The sequence below is a fragment of the Salvelinus fontinalis genome, chromosome 6, assembly GCF_029448725.1.
Source record: "Salvelinus fontinalis isolate EN_2023a chromosome 6, ASM2944872v1, whole genome shotgun sequence".
NCBI lineage: Eukaryota > Metazoa > Chordata > Actinopteri > Salmoniformes > Salmonidae > Salvelinus > Salvelinus fontinalis.
Genome location: NC_074670.1, coordinates 45,753,269 through 45,773,452, shown reverse-complemented (window position 1 = coordinate 45,773,452; position 20,184 = coordinate 45,753,269). Strand labels below are relative to the sequence as shown.

General features: G+C 43.0%; 1 protein-coding gene across 3 annotated transcripts in view; it reads left to right on the top strand.

The window, feature by feature from the left end:
• LOC129857902 (mitogen-activated protein kinase 9-like) overlaps positions 1 to 20,184 on the top strand; it is a 30,313-nt gene that overhangs the window by 4,152 nt on the left and 5,977 nt on the right. For 2 of the 3 annotated variants that reach the window (XM_055926588.1, XM_055926586.1), the window contains exons 2-9: positions 5,986 to 6,158; positions 6,461 to 6,590; positions 6,801 to 6,859; positions 7,135 to 7,273; positions 8,154 to 8,319; positions 18,622 to 18,693; positions 19,115 to 19,297; positions 19,707 to 19,831. In XM_055926588.1, coding sequence (XP_055782563.1) covers positions 6,043 to 6,158; positions 6,461 to 6,590; positions 6,801 to 6,859; positions 7,135 to 7,273; positions 8,154 to 8,319; positions 18,622 to 18,693; positions 19,115 to 19,297; positions 19,707 to 19,831 — 990 coding nt within the window. In that variant the 5' untranslated portion in view covers positions 5,986 to 6,042. Of the gene's footprint in view, positions 1 to 5,985; positions 6,159 to 6,460; positions 6,591 to 6,800; positions 6,860 to 7,134; positions 7,274 to 8,153; positions 8,320 to 15,877; positions 15,950 to 18,621; positions 18,694 to 19,114; positions 19,298 to 19,706; positions 19,832 to 20,184 lie in introns of all 3 variants that reach the window. The other variant, XM_055926587.1, reaches the window with a different exon arrangement.

Below are 20,184 nucleotides of genomic sequence, written 5' to 3'. Positions count from 1 at the left end.
AAGTTGGTGACTTATCTCCCTCACTAACTTTAAGCGTCAGCTGTCAGAGCAGCTTACCGACCGCTGCAGCTGTACTCAGCCCATCTGTAAATAGCCCATCCAACTACCTACCTCATCCCCATATTGTTTAATTTTTTTTGTTCTTTTGCACATTAGTATTTCTACTTGCACATCTATCACTCGTGTTAATTTGCTAAATTGTAATTACTTCGCTACTATTGGCTTATTTATTGCCTTACCTCCTTACTCCATTTGCACACACTGTATATAGATTTTTCTATTGTGTTATTGACTGTACGTTTGTTTATCCCATGTGTAACTCAGTTTTTTTGTCGCACTTCTTTGCTTTATCTTTGCCAGGTCACAGTTGTGAATGAGAACTTGTTCTCAACTGGCCTACCTGGTTCTGGTTAAATAAATTAAAAACATGACAATTTTCCAAGCTGTTTAAAGACAGTGAACTTAGTGTATGTAAACTTCTGACCCACAGGAATTGTGATACAGTGAAATAATCTGTCTGTAAACAATTGTTGGAAAAATGACTTGTCATGCACAAGGTAGATGTCCTAACCGACTTGCCAAACTATAGTTTGTTCACAAGAAATGTGTGAAGTGGTTAAAAAATTAGTTTTAATGACTCAAACCTGTAAACTTCTGACTTCAACTGTCAATGTTGGGTTCTCATGGGGTGTGACAGTTGAGCATTTATAAGTTATTCTTCAATAAATGTATCATTCATTTATAAGATCAAAAATTGATAGACTTAAGGGGCAATCTAACATGGGCGAGTTTGATAATGTGTGTAAAGGCCTATGGATGACACTTTCTTTTTATCAGCATGATTTTAAATTGAGCAATAAAAGACCACGTGAATTTCATGAATTAAACTAGTTTTTTTTGACAGTATGGAGCACAATACCACTGAGGAGTTTAGAATGTAAGAACTCTCTCAAACTTGTATTCCATAAGCTGGGATCTGCACTATGCAGCTGTTGCAAGAGTGCATTTTTCAGGCCTCCCAAGTGGTGCAGCGGTCATAGGCACTGCATCGCAGTGTTGAGGTGTCGCTACAGCCTGGGGTTCGAGCACAATTGGTCCAGCGTCGTCCGGGTTAGGGGAGGGATTGGCCGGGGTGGCGTTACTTGGCTCATCTCGCTCAAGCGATTCCTTGTGGTGGGCCAGGCACCCGCAGGCTGACTTCGGTCATCAGTTGAGCGGTGTTTCCCCCGACACATTTGTGCAGCTAGCTTCCGGGTTAAGTGAGCCGGTGTTAAGAAGGGCGGTTGGCAGATCATGTTTCCGAGGATGCATGACTCAACCTTTGCCTCTTCCGACCCCATTGGGGAGTTGCAGCGACGAGACAAGATCGTAATTGGATATCGGGGAGAGAAAGGGAGTGGGAAAACAAAAGGTTGCAGACCCTGCCACATACCTCTTGTGTCTGAGCTGTTGAATTGCGACTCTACTTTGTCTCTATACTGGGACTTAGCTTGTTTGATTGCCTTGCGGAGGGAATAGCTACACTGTTTGTATTCGTTCATGTTTCCGGTCACCTTGCCCTGGTTAAAAGCAGTGGTTCCCGCTTTCAGTTTCACGCGAATGCTGCCATCAATCCACGGTTTCTAGTTTGGGAATGTTTTAATCGTTGCTGTGGGTACGACATCGTCAATGCACTTTCTAATGAGCTCACCGAATCAGCGTATTCGTCAATGTTGTTGGACGCAATGCGGAACATATCCCAATCCACGTGATCGAAGCAGTCTTGAGGCGTGGAATCAGATTGGTCGGACCAGTGTTGAACAGACCTGAGCGCGGGAGCTTGCCGTTTTTAGTTTCTGTTTGTAGGCTGGAAGCGACAAAATGGAGTCGTGATATGGCCTGATATGCGTCGCGGAAGTTAGTATAACAATGATCCAAGGTTTTACCAGCCCTGGTAGCACAATCGATATGCTGATAGAATTTAGGGAGTTTTGATTTCCGATTAGCCCTGTCAAAATCCCCAGCTACGATGAATGCAGCCTCAGGGTGTGTGATTTCCAGTTTACAAAGAGTCAGATAAAGTTCGTTCAGGGCCATCGACGTGTCTGCTTGGGGGGGGGGGGGATATATACGGCTGTGATTATAATCGAAGAGAATTCCCTTGGTAGATAATGCGGTCGACATTTGATTGTGAGAAATTCTAGATCAGGTGAACAGAATGACTTGAGTTCCTGTATGCGTGAAGAAACCAGCTGGCTGCACCGACTCCGTTAGCGTCTCTCGAGTGAGCCATGTTTCCGTGAAGCAAAGAACGTTGCAGTCTCTGATATATCTCTGGAAAGCAACCCTTGCTCGGATTTCATCAACCTTGTTGTCAAGAGACTGGATATTGGCGAGTAGTATGCTAGGGAGTGGAGAGTGACGTGCCCGTCTCCGAAACCTGACCAGGAGACCGCTTCGTTTTTCCCCCGTTTACGGCGTCGTTCTTTAGTGTCGCCGGCTGGGATCAGATCCATTGTATTGGGTGGAAGGCAAAACGCAGGATCCGCTTCGGGAGAGTCATATTCCTGGTTGTAACGATGGTGAGTTGACTTATTTTCAGTAGTTCCTCCCGACTGTATGTAATGAAACCTAAGATTACCTGGGGTACCAATGTAAGGAATAACACATAAAAAAACAAAATACTGGTTATTTTCCTAGGAACGCGAAGCGAGGCGGCCATCTCGGTCGGCGCCGGAAGTAGTTTTAACCAGCATGGCTACCACAGCATTCTGCAGCGATACGCAGTCCCACTAAGTGCAAACCAGATGGGATGATCATTTGTTTGTCAACAGGACAATGACCCAACACACACCTCCAGGCTGTGTAAGGGCTATTTGACCAAGGAGGAGCGTGATGGAGTGCTGCATCATATCACCCGACCTCAACCCAATTTAGATGGTTTGGGACGAGTTGGACCGCAGAGTGAAGGAAAAGCAGCCAACAAGTGCTCAGCATATGTGGGAACTCCTTCAAGACTGTTGGAAAAGCATCCCAGGTGAAGCTGGTTGAGAATGCAAAGGGTGGCTAATTTTGAAGAATCTCAAATATATAAAATAAAAAATGAACACTTTTTGGTTACTACTTTATTCCATATGTTATTTGATAGTTCTGATGTCTTTACGGTTATTCTCCAATGTAGGAAATAGTACAAATAAAGAAACCTTTGAATGAGTAGGTGTCCAAACATTTGACTGGTACTGTATATATTTGTTAAACAACAACCACAATCCGTAAGGCGCAAATAGCTAAATGAGAGAGCAGCAGTGCACGTCAATGTGCCATGTAGATATCAATAATGAGTGATAACAGCATTGCCCGTAGGCAACACCACTGCTGTCGCCCTTGCCTCCAACTAAGCGTTTATTCAAGTTGGATAATCTTTGGATGCTGACAGCAGTCACAGCTTGGACTGTAGCCTACAAAAGCCTTTTCCTGCTCTTTCCCGGGATCCATCAAACACATTTTAGTGTCATAGTGGTCTCTAACTTGTGGTCAGACTCGCTCAGACGGAACAAAATTGAACTTGCACGTTTTTTCCATGCCGATTTAGAAAGTTATTGAGAAATTACATCCAACAATTAAAATATTTTAGAGTTTGTAAGAAATCAGTCAATTAGGCCCTAATCTATGGATTTCACATGACTGGGAATAAATTTTTAAAATAAAGTTTTTATGTAGAGACATGGATCAGAACCAGTCAGTATCTGGTGTGAACACCATTTGCCTCATGCTTTGCGACACTTCTCCTTTGCATAGTGTGTTCATTGTCCTTACCTTATGCTTGCCCATGCCATAACCCCACCGTCACCATAGGGCATTCTGTTCTCGATGTTGACATCAGCATACCGCTCGCCCACACGCCGCTGTCTGCCATATGTCCGGTACAGTTGAAACTGGGATTCATCCATGAAGAGCACGCTTTTCCAGTGTGCCAGTGGTCATCGAAGGTGAGCCTTTTGCCCACTGAAGTCTAAGTCATAATTAAAAAAAATAATAATAACGTTTTACCTTTAACTAGGCAAGTCTGTTAACCCACTAGGCCGTCATTGAAAATAAGAATTTGTTAACTGCCTTGTTCAGGGGCAGAATGATTTTTTTTTTTTTTTTACCTAGTCACCTCGGATTCGATCTTGCAAACTTTCGGTTACTAGTCCATGCCCTAACCACTAGGCTACCTGCCGAACTACAGTCCGGTCAAGACCTTGGTGAGGATGCTGGGCACGCAGATGAGCTTCCCTGAGACTGTTTCTGACTGTTTGTGCAGAAATTATTTTGTTGTGCAAACCCACAGATCATCAGCTGTCTGGGTGGCTGGTCTCAGACGATCCTGCAGGTGAAGAAGCCGGATGTGGAGGTCCTGGGCTGGCATGGTTATACGTGGTCTACGGTTGTGAGGCCGATTGGACGTACTGCCAAATTCTCTAAAACGACATTGGTAGAGAAATGAATATTCAATTCTCTGGCAACAGCTCTTGACATTCCTCCAGTCAGCATGCCAATTAAACGCTCCCTCAACTTGTGGCATTGTGTTGTGAGACAACTGCACATTTTAGAGTGGCTTTTTGGTGTCCCCATCACAAGGTGCACCTGTGTAATGATCATGCTGTTTAATCAGTTTCTTGACATGCCACACCTGTCAGGTGAATGGATTATCTTGGCAAAGGAGAAATGCTTGTGTATATGGACATTTTTTCTGTGGTCTTTTATTTCAACTCCTGAAACATGGGACCAACACTTCACTTTGCGTCTTTATATTTTTGTTCTGTGTAGAACGGTGTCAAAAGTAATCTGTTTTTTCAAAATTATCTGTCATCTGATTACAATATTTTAGCTGGTAACGTAACTATTTTTATAATCTGTTACTCTGAAACATGTAATCCGTTTCTCCCTCACCTTGTATGTGCGCACGCACAACGCGTGTGTGTGCGCCAACAGCTTCTGTGGTTTCACATGTGATTGTAGATGCATAACATGAGTGCATGTCTTCCACGTGTACCTCTGTGTTTAGTGTCATTGTCTGAGTGCTGTCACAGTGAGTTTTTTAAATTTATTTTTAATAAAGGGATATGATCTCCCCTGTACCTTGCCTTTCTTTTGGAAATTTGCCTGACTGAAAGCCTGTAATGTAGCCTAGTCCAATCCCCCTGTGGGGATTTGTCATGGTACCCACACACTGCTACAACAGTGTGGGCATCTGCAATCAGACACAAACACGCCTCCCCCACATACACAGCCAATAATAACATTCCTCTTTCTTCCTGCCAGAAGCATCAGCTATAGCATGCCCACACATTATCTCTGAGGTCCTGAAACACACACCACACTAACAGGCAGACATGGATCTCCATTAGCATGGATTAACTGTTTTGTCAGTTTGTGTATACATGCTTTTTTTTTTTTAAATATTAAGATGCACTATGCAGAAATTGATCTGCCATTTCCTGGTTGCTAAAATTCTAATAGGCTAATTTCAGTTTGACAAAACACGTATAATATAGAGAATCATTGTGCCATCTAAACCATTGTGAAATATATTTCCCATAACCAAAAATATTGTGTTTTCAGCTGCTTGATACCGGTGTTCAAAAGGAAAAGACGCAAGAACGAAGCATAGAAATTGAAAGCATGTGCGCCATGCGAATGACTCATTTCTATGTGAATTTGGTCAGATCGCCCAAAAAAATGTGTGTCACGCTGCATTTGTTTGGCCAGAGGTTGCAAGGGAGTAATGTTGTGTAACTAGGCTAGAGCAGGCACAGCAGTGTTTAGACAAAGGCTCTCCCAATCTGTCAGCTAGCCTCTCACTGCTTCTGTCCTCTACTGCATTTAAACACACACACACACACTCTGCTTAGATTAACAGGACTTGGATGGCTGGCAGGATGCTTTGCAAACTTCACTTGAGACATACATTATGAATTATATTAAAACAAGTCTTACTATATCGATCTCTGTGTCTCCTAGACTGGTTCCAGACCCTGAGGCAGCACAGAGGCCCCTGACTGAGTCGGCGGCAGCAGTATGAGTGTGGGTGAGGGCCAGTTCTACAGTGTGCAGGTGGGTGACTCCACCTTCACTGTTCTGAAGCGCTACCAGGAGCTCAGGGCCATCGGCTCCGGGGCACAGGGCATTGTCTGGTAAGACGACCATTATGTAGACGAGAAATATGCCCTCTAATAGGTTCAGTGAGTTTCACTTAATTTTTTATACCAGTCAAATCCTCTCGTATCTCCACAAGTGCATTCCATTTGGGATTGGGCCATAGGTTGGGTAGTCCTAGAACTAGGCTAGCTACTGTTCTCTATTCTACAAGAATGAAAGGTTCCATGAGTGTCTCTTAGCCTTCCTCTATCATGAGTCACGGCACTTATTTTTCTCTCCATCCTCCCTTTACCCCCACCACTCTTTCTTTATTGTTCACCCTTCTCTTTCTCTCCAGCTCTGCTCTAGACTCAGTGTTAGGTTTTCCCGTGGCAGTAAAGAAGCTGTGTCGGCCATTCCAGAACCAGACTCATGCCAAGCGGGCCTACAGGGAACTGGTGCTGCTCAAATGTGTCGACCACAAAAACGTATGGCACCCGATTGTTAACAAGCTACTGTTTGAATGCCCTCTGCCCTGCCTACTGAGCTGATTGTCTATTTTAAACTGACACATGCCGTATGATGCAAAAAGAATGACCTAATAGATACAATAAAGTACTACCTTGATATTACCTGTTTATAACCTATATTCTATTAATAATCTGTTCAGCTGATGAGTGGCGTTTTTCTGTCCTCAGATTATCAGGTTGATCAATGTGTTCACGCCTCAGAAGTCACTGGAGGAGTTTCAGGACCTGTGAGTCTATTTGTACCTGTGATCTTTCTTTTATTGTTGAGTAGTTCTGCGCTACATTGCAATGCGTGACGTAATTCTACATGTACTCTACGAGTGTGGACATTGAAACAGAGCCCTAGTCTTCAACTCAAATCCAGTTTGATACAGTAATACCCATAGGTTTGCTGATTGAATAGTAGAAGATTGGCGAGAACGTCTATCAGCAAACCAATGGGTATCATTCTCTGCTTGTTCTTATGTCCTCTTCTCCTTTCCTCTCCCGGTCTCTGTGCCAGCTACCTAGTGATGGAGCTAATGGATGCCAGTCTGTGCCAGGTGATCCACATGGACCTGGACCATGAGAGGATGTCCTACCTGCTCTACCAGATCCTCTGTGGCATCAGACACCTGCACTCTGCTGGCATCATCCACAGGGTGAGGAGCGCACACGCACGCACCTGCGCACGCTCACACACCTGCATGAATGCAGCACGTGTGCACACATCAGCATAAACACTTTGACTACATACAGTGCCTTCAGATAGTATTCAGACACCTTGACTTTTTCCACATTTTGTTACGTTACAGCCTAAAATTGATTAAATATTTATTTGTTTTCTCAGCAAACTAAACACAATACCCCATAATGACAAAGCGAAAATGTTTAAAAAAATAAATAATTTTTAACAAATAGAAAAAACAAAATACCTTATTTACATTTTCAGACCCTTTGCTATGAGACTCAATTGATCTCCGGTGTATCCTGTTTCCATTGATCATCCTTGAGATGTTTCTGCAACTTGATTTTAGTCCACTTGTGGTAAATTCAATTGATTGGACATGATTTGGAAAGGCACACATCTATCTATATAAGGTTCTACAGTTGACAGTTCATGTCAGAGCAAAAACCAAGCCATGAGGTCGAAGGAGTTGTCCGTACAGCTCCGAGGCACAGATCTGGGGAAGGGTACCAAAACATTTCTGCAGCGTTGAAGGTCCCCAAAAGCACAGAATCCTCCATTCTTAAATGGATGAAATTTGGAACCACCAAGACTCTTCCTAGAGCGTGCCAAACTGAGCAATCGGAGGAGAAGGTCCTTGGTTAGGGAGGTAACCAAGAACCTGATGGTCACTCTGACAGAGCTCCAGAGTTCCTCTGTGGAGATGGAAGAACCTTCTAGAAGGACAACCATCTCTGCAGCACTGTCGCATTCCGCTACACTCGCGTTAACATCTGCTAACCATGTGTATATGACCATTTTAAAATGTTATACTTTCCGAATGCGCTGTATGCTCTATCCCTCTCTCCCTATAGGATCTGAAGCCCAGTAACATAGTGGTCAAGTCAGACTGTACTCTGAAGATCCTGGACTTTGGATTGGCCAGAACGGCCTGCACCAACTTCATGATGACCCCTTATGTGGTGACTAGGTACTACAGGGCCCCAGAGGTCATCCTGGGCATGAAGTACAAGGAGAATGGTAAGTTGGAACAAGGCTATTGTTGTGTCTCAAACCACACCCTAATTCCCCTGTAATGCACTACCCTTGACACTCTGTTTTTGGTTAAAAGTATTGAACTTGGGAAATGGTGTCAATTAGGACACAGCCTAATATACAGTATATTTTTGTGTCTGCATGCTACTAATCTGACTAACCCACTAACAAGTCCTAGGTTCTGTGTGTATTGTGTACCACTGAACAGAGTTGTCCCATTCCAAAAGGTACTGATGTGTTAGAGTGATTGGAATTCCTCAGTGCCTGGTTACAACCTGCAATAACAAATTGCATAAGAATTTGAAAGGAGTGTCGTGGAAATTCTTACACGGGCCCACTTGAATTCAATCTTAAATTTAATAATGGTTTATAATCAGCGTGCTGGAGAGGTTCCAACCAAGTTAATGCATCAAGTACACATGTCGATTAGGAGCTCTAACTTGGCAGTCCCGTTAGTTCCCTTTATATACTGACAAGTTATATTTGCATGATTTAGCTTATTCATAATTAATGTTTGCTTCATTCATGTGACGACCAATACTGGGTCATGCATGTGACGGACCAAAACATCACAAGACTTCTTCTCTCTAAGCTGAGACCTTGAAACTGAGAGATCCCTTTCTCTAAACAAGGTTCTGGGTGTACTGCCAAATTGCAGATGCTGATAGTGAGGATTCGTTCAATCAGTCACTTGCATGAACACAGAAATTGGTTTAGAGAAAAGGACACACAGAAATTGGTTATTAGAAAAGAACAAACGTTAAATGTCCATCACATTTATCTTATCACCTGTGTGATGATAATCATTGCATTTAGTTTTCTCTATCATATTTCTCTTAAATTAAGGGAAAGCTCTGAAGGCCGTGAGGCGATACGTAAAGCTTATTAAAGATCAGTGACACTATCAAGAGCAGTGTGCGGTTTCCTTCTTCATTAATCTTATTCAACTGTTGCCATGCACCTGCAAAAAGTTTGCTCAGATGTGCGAGTGCCTTTTGAATTTTAAAGTAAGGGAAGTCGACACATAAAACCAGACACCTCAAGCCCTTCGTTCTGTATTATACAATCTAATTAGTATGGTAATATTATCATCATAATAAAGGTTATACTTCTATTAACGGCAATTCATTTATCAAACATACACAGCATGTTCAATAACCCCAATTTAGACAAACTAAGAAAAGAGAAATTGCTGCAGCACATTTTGGCAATTTGGGATCCCCAACTTCCAAACGGATTCCAACCAAGTTGCAGGCGTCCCCTCTGGTTGTGGGGAATTATTCTTAGCAACAGTGGCAATGTGTTCGGCGAGATCAGTCATATTAGAAGAGTGATCTGGGACAAAAGTACAACATTCATCGCCGATATACACACGAACGCACTATACATGCACATGGATTTAGTACGGTAGTGGTGGAGTAGGGGCCTGAGGGCACACAGTGTGTTGTGAATCTATTGTAATGTTTTTTAAATTGTATAAACTGCCTTAATTTTGCTGGACTCCAGGAAGAGTAACAGCAGCTAATGGGGATCCATAATAAATACAAATGATTGCACAAGTGCCTCCTTGACCTACCAAGAGATAGTCAGGAGCCTCTCTGTTTGCAGAGCCAATTTACGCAATTCTTTAGGCATTGCCAATTTTCTCTACGTCTCTAGAGATCTCCCATATTTGGTCGAGGGTACATGCATATTGACTTTCACAGGGAAGAGAGAGAACATGTTATAACAGTTTCACACCAACCTTCATAAGAATGAGATTGAAGCTTGGGCTAACCTTGCCCCAATCTAGTGGCTCTCCTCACATTTTAGGTGTATAGCTCTGTCTCTAGAAGCCTCGACTTTCCAAACCATAATTATAACTATTGATTAATTGTCCAACCCAAATTTCGAATGGCAGTCCTTAGAATCAACTTGAAGCACTATCCCTTTAATTTAAGACCCTCAATTTAGCATACACCGATACTGGCAGAATGTACATTGACATACAGTATATTCTTCTTATATTTCCAGTATTAACTATTCTCACCCCTTGTGGTAATGAGATTTGGTATCTCAATTAATTCTTAGTCAAAATTACTATACATTTCTCAGTGTGCTGACCTCCACAATCAACCTGATACTTCAAATAAATAATTTTGGATAAGCCTAAATCAATTACGGGCACAGTTTACCTCCCTCCCGACACTCATCCTTCTGGTGTTTCTTCATGCGTTTCAGTTTGTCCTCCCAATGGCACATGTTTAAAAGTGGATGGCCCTTGATAATGTCTCTCACCTGAGCCGCTACGGTCCATTATGTCTTGTCCATTTTCCTACAAGTACACCAGCAAGTTTGGATGGGATATTTCTCCATGCTCACTCCACGTGGACCCATGTCTCACTCCTGAGAGAAAAGGCAGTTGATAGCTTCGACTGGATGCTGTGTACATGCTGGCTCGGACTACGGTCTCACGGTAGAAGTGGTGAAGGACCTTCCTGAACGCCATTGCTTCAGCTGGTTGGGGGGGGGGGGGGGTGTTAACACTATTCTTGGTCAAATTATCCCTTCCATGCATCTAGACACCATCTGTGGTCACTTTTGCCATAGAGGAGAGACCAGAACAACAGTTTTTAGTTCAGGGCATTTCTGATACAATAAATACATTTGTCTGGATTTCCTATGACAAACTATTACTGCTACCAATATTCTTAATACAGATTTCTAAAACAAATGTTAGAGAATAACAACACAGTTGAAACCATTATTTTTTTATATACACTGCTCAAAAAAATAAAGGGAACACTTAAACAACACAATGTAACTCCAAGTCAATCACACTTCTGTGAAATCAAACTGTCCACTTAGGAAGCAACACTGATTGACAATACATTTCACATGCTGTTGTGCAAATGGAATAGACAAAAGGTGGAAATTATAGGCAATTAGCAAGACACCCCCAAAAAAGGAGTGATTCTGCAGGTGGTGACCACAGACCACTTCTCAGTTCCTATGCTTCCTGGCTGATGTTTTGGTCACTTTTGAATGCTGGCGGTGCTCTCACTCTAGTGGTAGCATGAGACGGAGTCTACAGCCCACACAAGTGGCTCAGGTAGTGCAGTTCATCCAGGATGGCACATCAATGCGAGCTGTGGCAAAAAGGTTTGCTGTGTCTGTCAGCGTAGTGTCCAGAGCATGGAGGCGCTACCAGGAGACAGGCCAGTACATCAGGAGACGTGGAGGAGGCCGTAGGAGGGCAACAACCCAGCAGCAGGACCGCTACCTCCGCCTTTGTGCAAGGAGGTGCACTGCCAGCGCCCTGCAAAATGACCTCCAGCAGGCCACAAATGTGCACGTGTCTGCTCAAACGGTCAGAAACAGACTCCATGAGGGTGGTATGAGGGCCCGACGTCCACAGGTGGGGGTTGTGCTTACAGCCCAACACCGTGCAGGACGTTTGGCATTTGCCAGAGAACACCAAGATTGGCAAATTCGCCACTGGCGCCCTGTGCTCTTCACAGATGAAAGCAGGTTCACACTGAGCACATGTGACAGACGTGACAGAGTCTGGAGACGCCGTGGAGAACTTTCTGCTGCCTGCAACATCCTCCAGCATGACCGGTTTGACGATGGGTCAGTCATGGTGTGGGGTGGCATTTCTTTGTGGGGCCGCACAGCCCTCAATGTGCTTGCCAGAGGTAGCCTGACTGCCAATAGGTACCGAGATGAGATCCTCAGACCCCTTGTGAGACCATATGCTGACACATTAACATTTGTGGCCTGCTGGAGGTCATTTTGCAGGGCGCTGGCAGTGCACCTCCTTGCACAAAGGCGGAGGTAGCGGTCCTGCTGCTGGGTTGTTGCCCTCCTACGGCCTCCTCCACGTCTCCTGATGTACTGGCCTGTCTCCTGGTAGCGCCTCCATGCTCTGGACACTACGCTGACAGACACAGCAAACCTTTTTGCCACAGCTCGCATTGATGTGCCATCCTGGATGAACTGCACTACCTGAGCCACTTGTGTGGGCTGTAGACTCCGTCTCATGCTACCACTAGAGTGAGATCACCGCCAGCATTCAAAAGTGACCAAAACATCAGCCAGGAAGCATAGGAACTGAGAAGTGGTCTGTGGTCACCACCTGCAGAATCACTCCTTTTTTGGGGGTGTCTTGCTAATTGCCTATAATTTCCACCTTTTGTCTATTCCATTTGCACAACAGCATGTGAAATGTATTGTCAATCAGTGTTGCTTCCTAAGTGGACAGTTTGATTTCACAGAAGTGTGATTGACTTGGAGTTACATTGTGTTGTTTAAGTGTTCCCTTTTATTTTTTTGAGCAGTGTATATCAGCAAAAAAAGAAACGACCCTGTCTTTCAAAGATAATTTGTAAAAATCCAAATAACTTTACAGATCTTAATTGTAAAGGGTTTAAACACTGTTTCCCATGCTTGTTCAATGAGCCATAATTAATGAACATGCACCTGTGGAACAGTCGTTAAGACACTAACAGCTTACAGACGGTAGGCAATTAAGGTCACAGTTATGAAAACTTAGGACACTAAAGAAACCTTTCTGCTGACTCTGAAAAACACAAAGAAAGATTCCCAGGGTCCCTGCTCATCTGCGTGAACATGCCTTAGGCATGCTGCAAGGAGGCATTGAGGACTGCAGATGTGGCCATGGCAAGAAATTGCAATGTCTGTACTATGAGACGCCTAAGACATTGCTACAGGGCGGACAGCTGATCATCCTCGCAGTGGCAGAACACGTGTAACGGCTGCACAGGATTGGTACATCCGAACATCACACCTGCAGGACAGGTACAGGATGGCAACAACTGCCAGAGTTACACCAGGAATGCACAATCCCTACATCAGTGCTCATACTGTCCACAGTAGGCTGAGAGAGGCTGGACTGAGGGCTTGTAGGCCTGTTGTAAGGCAGGTCCTCACCAGACATCACCGGCAACAACGTCGTCTATGGGCACAAACCCACCGTCGCTGGACCAGACCGGACTGGCAAAAAGTGCTCTTCACTGACTAGTTGCGGTTTTGTCTCACCAAGGGTGATGGTTGGATTCGCGTTTATCGTCGACGGAATGAGCGTTACGCTGAGGCATGTACTCTGGAACGGGATCGATTTGGAGTTGGAGGGTCCGTCATGGTCTGGGGCGGTGTGTCACAGCATCGTCGGACTGAGCTTGTTGCCATTACCTGCTATCTCAATGCTGTGTGTTACAGGGAAGACCTCTTCCCTCATGTGTTACCCTTCCTGCAGGCTCATCCTGACATGACCCCCCCCAGCATGACAATGCCACCACGCACAGAACGAGCAGTATGGCTGATTTCCTGCAAGACAGGAATGTCGGTGTTCTGCCATGGCCAGCGAAGAGCCCGGATCTCAATCCCATTGAGCACGTCTGGGACCTGTTGGATTGGAGGGTGAGGGTTAAGGCCACCCCCCCCCCCCCCCCCCCCCCCCTCCCAGTAATGTCTGGGAACTCGCAGGTGCCTTGGTGGAATAGTGGGGTAACATCTCACAGCAAGAACTGGCAAATCTGGTGCAGTCCATGAGGAGGAGATGCACTTAATGCAGCTGGTGGCCACACCTGATACTGACTGTTACTTTTGATTTTGATCCTCCCTTTGTTCAGGGACACATTATACTCCCTTTGTTCAGGGACACATGACGCCAAACCATATAGCTAATTGTTACTCATATGGTAATTGGCTAACTCCTTTCATTGCCCTAATAATGTACAACCATCTCTGTAGAATAACAAAGCATTTTACACTAGAAACAGTTACAAAACTACAGTGTTGTGTATTTTACAAATAGTTTGCATGAGCAAAGTAATACAGCTGACAGCATACATGCAAGGCAATTTGTGAGTAAATGCAACCAACCAACATTGATAGGTAAGCAGCTCTATCAATAACAAGCTTATCACTAGCTAAATGCTTGAATCGAACTTACAAACAATTTTTTTCCGAGGTTGAAGCGTGACAAGAAATAACTACACTGAAAGACCTGCGCCGTAGCGTTGTTTTTAGCTGCTTCTATGCGTGCGGAACGAATTCTCTACTTCCTGTTTGCGTACAGTCTTTCTAAGTACCAGAAAGCTCCACTAGGGGGGCGAGTAACACCATGGAACACAATGAAAATCCATCTTAACCATTGTAATAAAATTCTGTTACCTTCTAACAGGATGGCAGCACAGGGCTAATCCTAAGGGAGAAATCCCAACCATCCAACAGACCCAATCTGGTGATATGTGTTATTGACGCAAGACGAAAACAATGAAGACAACAGCAATACAGATCACTTGATGTGGGGAAAATCCAAACGGATTGAGGTTCTGTCAACCATTTCCAACATCTTTTTTCCCTTTTTACAGACAGGCATGTGAAGAAAATCAATTTGCGTATTTACTCTTGTACATCTTCAACGATTCTCTTTTTACTTGCTTTGCACCATATGTATCTTCCGTACATATTTAATAACGCCACGTATTCAAAAACACCATGTTATTTGTAGTGGCTGCAGACCACGTAGACTTTTCTTATAAATGCCGAAAGACAGCTGTCAGCGGGGCTTTCCATGGTACCGTTATGCCCTCACGCTAGTCTTCTCATAAAACTAGTCAATATCCTTCTCTCTATAAGACTATGGGTATCTTTTTTTATGCGTTACTCACCTTGATTTTAATTTTCATCATTTTTATTCAGATTCATTTAAATGGACGTACTGAAATCAGTTGCCGTCCCTCATTTGTTCGCTGATGTCTCCTGGGTAGCTCACAGTAAGGGTCTGGGCGGGTCTCATATTTTGGTCAAATGGGAATTTACCCTCAGGCTTCTTAAAATGCGCCACCGGTTTTCCTCGCAGACCCCCACTGGAAATTCTTACACAGAGACACTAAGTCAATCTTTAAATGAATCATTGTTTATTATCAGCGCGCTGGAGATGTTCCAAGAAACTTAGAGCTCCTAATCGACATGTGTACTTGGTGCATTAACTGGGCAGTCCCACTTAGTTCCCGTATATACTGACAAGTTATATTTGCATGATTTAGCTTATTCATAATTAATGTTAGCTTCATTCATGTGACGACCAATACTGGGTCATGCATGTGATAGACAAAACCTCACAAGGCTGCTTCTCTCTAAGCTGAGACCTTGAAACTGAGAGATCCCTTTCTGTAAAACAAGGTTCTGGGTGTACTGCCAAATTGCAGATACTGATAGTGAGGATTTGTTCAATCAGTCACTTGCATGAACACAGAAATTGGATATTAAAAAAAGAACAAACATAAAAAATGTCCATCAGTGGGTTGGTTTTAAAATGGAGTGCTGTTGGTCATGTTTGGTGTGTCCAAGGACCTTGACGGGTTGGATGAATATTTTTAATTGACCATAGTTAGTGATTCTACTAAACTATTGTGGTGGCTGATCAAGGTTAGAGAACGAACAGTGACTGATCATGCCGTTCGGATCATACTGCTTGATCATGTTTATGTTGATGATGCTTGTTGAATGCCGATGGTTCTGTGCTGCTCTGCAGTTGACCTGTGGTCTGTTGGCTGCATCATGGCTGAGATGATTGCACACAAAATCCTCTTCCCTGGAAAAGACTGTATCCTTTGTGCGTGCGTGTTCGTTCCACTTATGACACATCACTCTGATATGAGAATTTGTATGTAGCAGTGTTACGTAGTGAGTGGTATTCCATTTATGTTTTTGTTATCGATGTATAGTAGTCGAACCTACTTCCTGTGTAGGAAGTTAAGGCACAATTTTTCCAGTGCATTAAAAGTTTCCAATTGACCTTTTATAAAAGGAAAATACCTCTAAGTCGTCATCAGGGCTGAAATACAGGAAAGGGGAGGGGTTTAAGAACATTTGTTAAAGGCACACAGTCTAAAGCAAATACTATCCACGCCCTGATCACATCCTATTGTACCAGCTACACACACACTCGTACACAGCAAGGTTTGCGTTAGCCAGAAATATCTGGCTTTTGGCCTTTTTGAATAAAAAAAAGTAATCACAATTGGCGCCAGGCTTTTGTCTGGGAGAAAAAAATCAAATTGCGAAAGAATGCTTTTTTTTTTTTTTGCCTATTCGCAGTGGTGGGAAAAGTAATGACAATTGTCATACTTGAGTAAGAGTAAAGATGCCTTAATAGAAAAGTACTTGAGTAAAAGTATTTGGTTTTAAATATACTTAAGTATCAAAAGTAAATGTTATTGCTAAAATATACTTGAATATCAAAAGTATAAATCATTTTACATTCCTTATATTCAGCAAACCAAACATGAATTTACGGATAGCCAGGGTCACACGCCAACACTCAGACATAATTTACAAACGAAGCATTTGTGTTTGGTGAGTATGTCAGATAAGATGCAGTAGGGATGGTTCTCTTGATGTGTGTGAATTGCACCATTTTCCTGTGTTCATAATGTAACGAGTACTTTTGGGTGCCAGGGAAAATGTGTGGAGTAAAAAGTACATTACTAAAGAAAATAATGTAGTGAAGTAAAAGTTGTCAAAAATATAAATAGTAAAGTAAAAAAAACAAAACGACTTAACTAAAAATACTTTAAAGTACTACTTAAGTACTTTACGCCACTGCCTATTTGTTGATGTAAATACATTTGACCAGTCATGCTTATCGGTCTATGGGTTAATTTGCATAATTTAATTGGCATATTTGTATATTCGTTATAGATACAGGGCCTTTGAGCGGAAAATCTGCCGGACATTACTTTTATAAGCCCAACTATTGCTAACAATTCTAAAAGCAGTCACGTGTTAAAAGCTATTTTAAAAGCATGTGTTAATAGCTATTTTTAGTCCTCAACTGGTAATTGAAGCGCGCTTCCCATTCACTATTTAAATCCATCGGCAACGGAAGTCAGGCCTCATCAGCGCGTCACACACCACTTTGCAATGAGCTGGAATCCGTATGCATTTTGAAAATGTATAGCTACTTAATTGTTTAAAACCTTAACATTTTACTACATATTATGAGGCATGTTTTACCTTCAAATTAGCCTGGGCATATGCCATTGAAACCAGAAGTCTATTTATCTCATGTTCTATTGGTTTTAAATTTCATTTCATTGTCCGGTAGCCAAATGCCTTGTGCACATTATGACGCTAATTATGTTAAGAAATAATAATTTACATTTTAAGCTAAACGTTATGATCTTTCATCTATTCAATGCTTTTCAACATTATTTTTTTTTATGTAGCCTAGGCCTACTGGTTGTATGAATTTGGGATCTATCTTCCCACAACTGTCCCAGAGATAGAATAGTAAACATTTCTACTATGGGGAATAGTAGATTGACATGGCTCATAGGTGACACATCCATAAGACTAGGGGAATCGACGCTTTCCCTAAGTAACTTCAATTATATAGCCTAATTAGCCTACTCCTGTCTATACCGAAATAAAACATAGTTTGGATTACAAAAGGCTATTGCTGTAAAGGGAAGACAATGAACATCTGTCTTTTAGTAACCAAATTCTCAACCTAATTGAACAGTACGCCTATAGCTTATCTTATTAGCACCAGCGGAGAGCGCGCACTGCGCATGTTCACTCTTTATCGTTCGGTCAGTGCCACTTCAGTTTGTTTTTGGAAAATAATTTCCTCCTCGCCGATATACACGTGCATTTTTTTTTTTTTTTGCGAACTGTGACCGAGTTATATTATTAGCCTAAATTATGATTGTCCAATCTACTCATCACATTATGCATAGTAGGCTATCTTACATAAGTCTGTAAATGCGACGATGCATTCAATGCTTAATTATAAAGGTGCATTTTTCTGGTAAAAATGTGCTGAAACTCTAACGCCGCCTATGCACAGGCTGGTGATTTTGCTGTTCGTTACTCGTCTTGTTGGCTGAGGAAAAGTAAACGTGGACCGTTATTCTAACATCTTCGAAGTGTCCAGTAAGGACGCGCGTTATTGCATCCTCGACTTGCAAATCGAGAAACCGAAAACGGCTGTGTAAACTGATAAGCGGCGCTCCTAAGCATGTGAGAGGAGCCTGAAAGGCTGTGTTTGAAGTTAGTTAGTCCTTCCCATCCTAATGAGTGCTCTCAGACTGGAAACAGCCTGGAGTACGTCCCTAATTCTGCATTTGAAACATTTCATAACTCTAATGCATTATTCTGCCATTAACATATAATAATTTAACCACTGCCATATGTCTTTTGATGATTTGTGTTTATAAAGACAACCAACCATATGTTTGAACATTGTGTTTTTCATTTTCTTCCTGTTCCCAGTGGACATCTGGTCAGTGGGGTGCATCATGGGAGAAATGGTGAAGGGCAATGTTATCTTCCAGGGCACCGACCGTATCCTTCATCCACCTCTCTCCCACTCTCTTTTTTTTCAATATCTCACTCCTCTTCATCCCTTTCCTCATTCCTCCATCTCCACTCCTCTCTGACACTTGATTCTGCCATTGTCTCCATAAGTATAAAGTAAGTATGGCTTGCTGTTTGGTTAGATCCACATGGACGATTGAGACCACCTCATTGTGTTTTTCCTCCAACCAGTATACGTCACCTCCATTGAAAAAGAACTGGGATGACTCCGATTAGCATTTATACTGGCTGCCTGTTTCACCTTTTCTAATGGGAATGGGTCCTTCCCCCCCCCCCCCCCCCCCTCTCTCTCGCTATCTCTCTCTCGGTCAGACTGTATTTTCTTCACACATTTTTAGTTGATGTAATACACACACCCATGTTCTCCTTAACTGTGGTGCCCGTCCAGACATAGACCAGTGGAACAAGGTGATTGAGGTGCTGGGTACTCCCTCCATGGAGTTTATGAACCGACTGATGGAGACTGTGAGGAACTATGTGATGAACAAGCCTCAATACCCAGGGGTCAACTTCGCTGAACTATTTCCTGACTGGGCCTTCCCCTCTGATTCCGAACACGACAGACTCAAGAGTAAGATATCTGACCTCTGACCTCGTTGTTTTGACTTTTCTTTTAGTTCTTGGTCCTGGAGGGCTCTAGTATCGCAGGCTTTTGCTCTAGTCCATCACTGAGACACCAGATTCAGCTGACCAAGACCATAGTGATGATTGGATGAGCTGAAGTCGGTGTGTTTGTGCTGGGCTGGAATAAAATCTCGCTCACATTGTAGAGCAGGAGTGAAGAACACTATCCAGCAATATGTGTGTTGCTGTATCAAATTGATCTAGTTGAAAGCTGGAGCAGTGTTCTTATCTAACACCTTGTGTGGGCTTAAGCGGTCGCATAGAGACCACGGGGTCGAAATGAAATGATGTCAAGATAGTCTTGGTTGCTGTAGAAACAGCGCAGTGAATGTGCCATTCTCTCATTTCCATGACAGCGGGTCAAGCTCGGGACCTGCTGTCCAAAATGCTGGTGATCGATCCCGAGAGCCGCATCTCAGTGGAAGAGGCCCTGAATCACCCGTATATCCATGTGTGGTACGATCCAGGAGAGGCAGATGCGGTGAGTGGACTGTTCCACATTTTTGAGAGGAGATGTATACAGTTGAAGTCGGAAATTTACATACTTAGGTTGGAGTCATTAACTTGTTTTTCAACCACTCCAGAAATTTCTTGTTAACAAACAATAGTTTTGGCAAGTCGGTTAGGACAGCTACTTTGTGCATGACGCAAGTAATTTTTCCAACAATTGTTTACAGACAGATTATTTCACTTATAATTCACTATATCACAATTCCAGTGGGTCAGAAGTTTACATACACTAAGCTGACTGTGCCTTTAAACAGCTTGGAAAATTCCAGAAAACAATGTCATGGCTTTAGAAGTTCTGATAGGTTAATTGACATAATTTGAGTC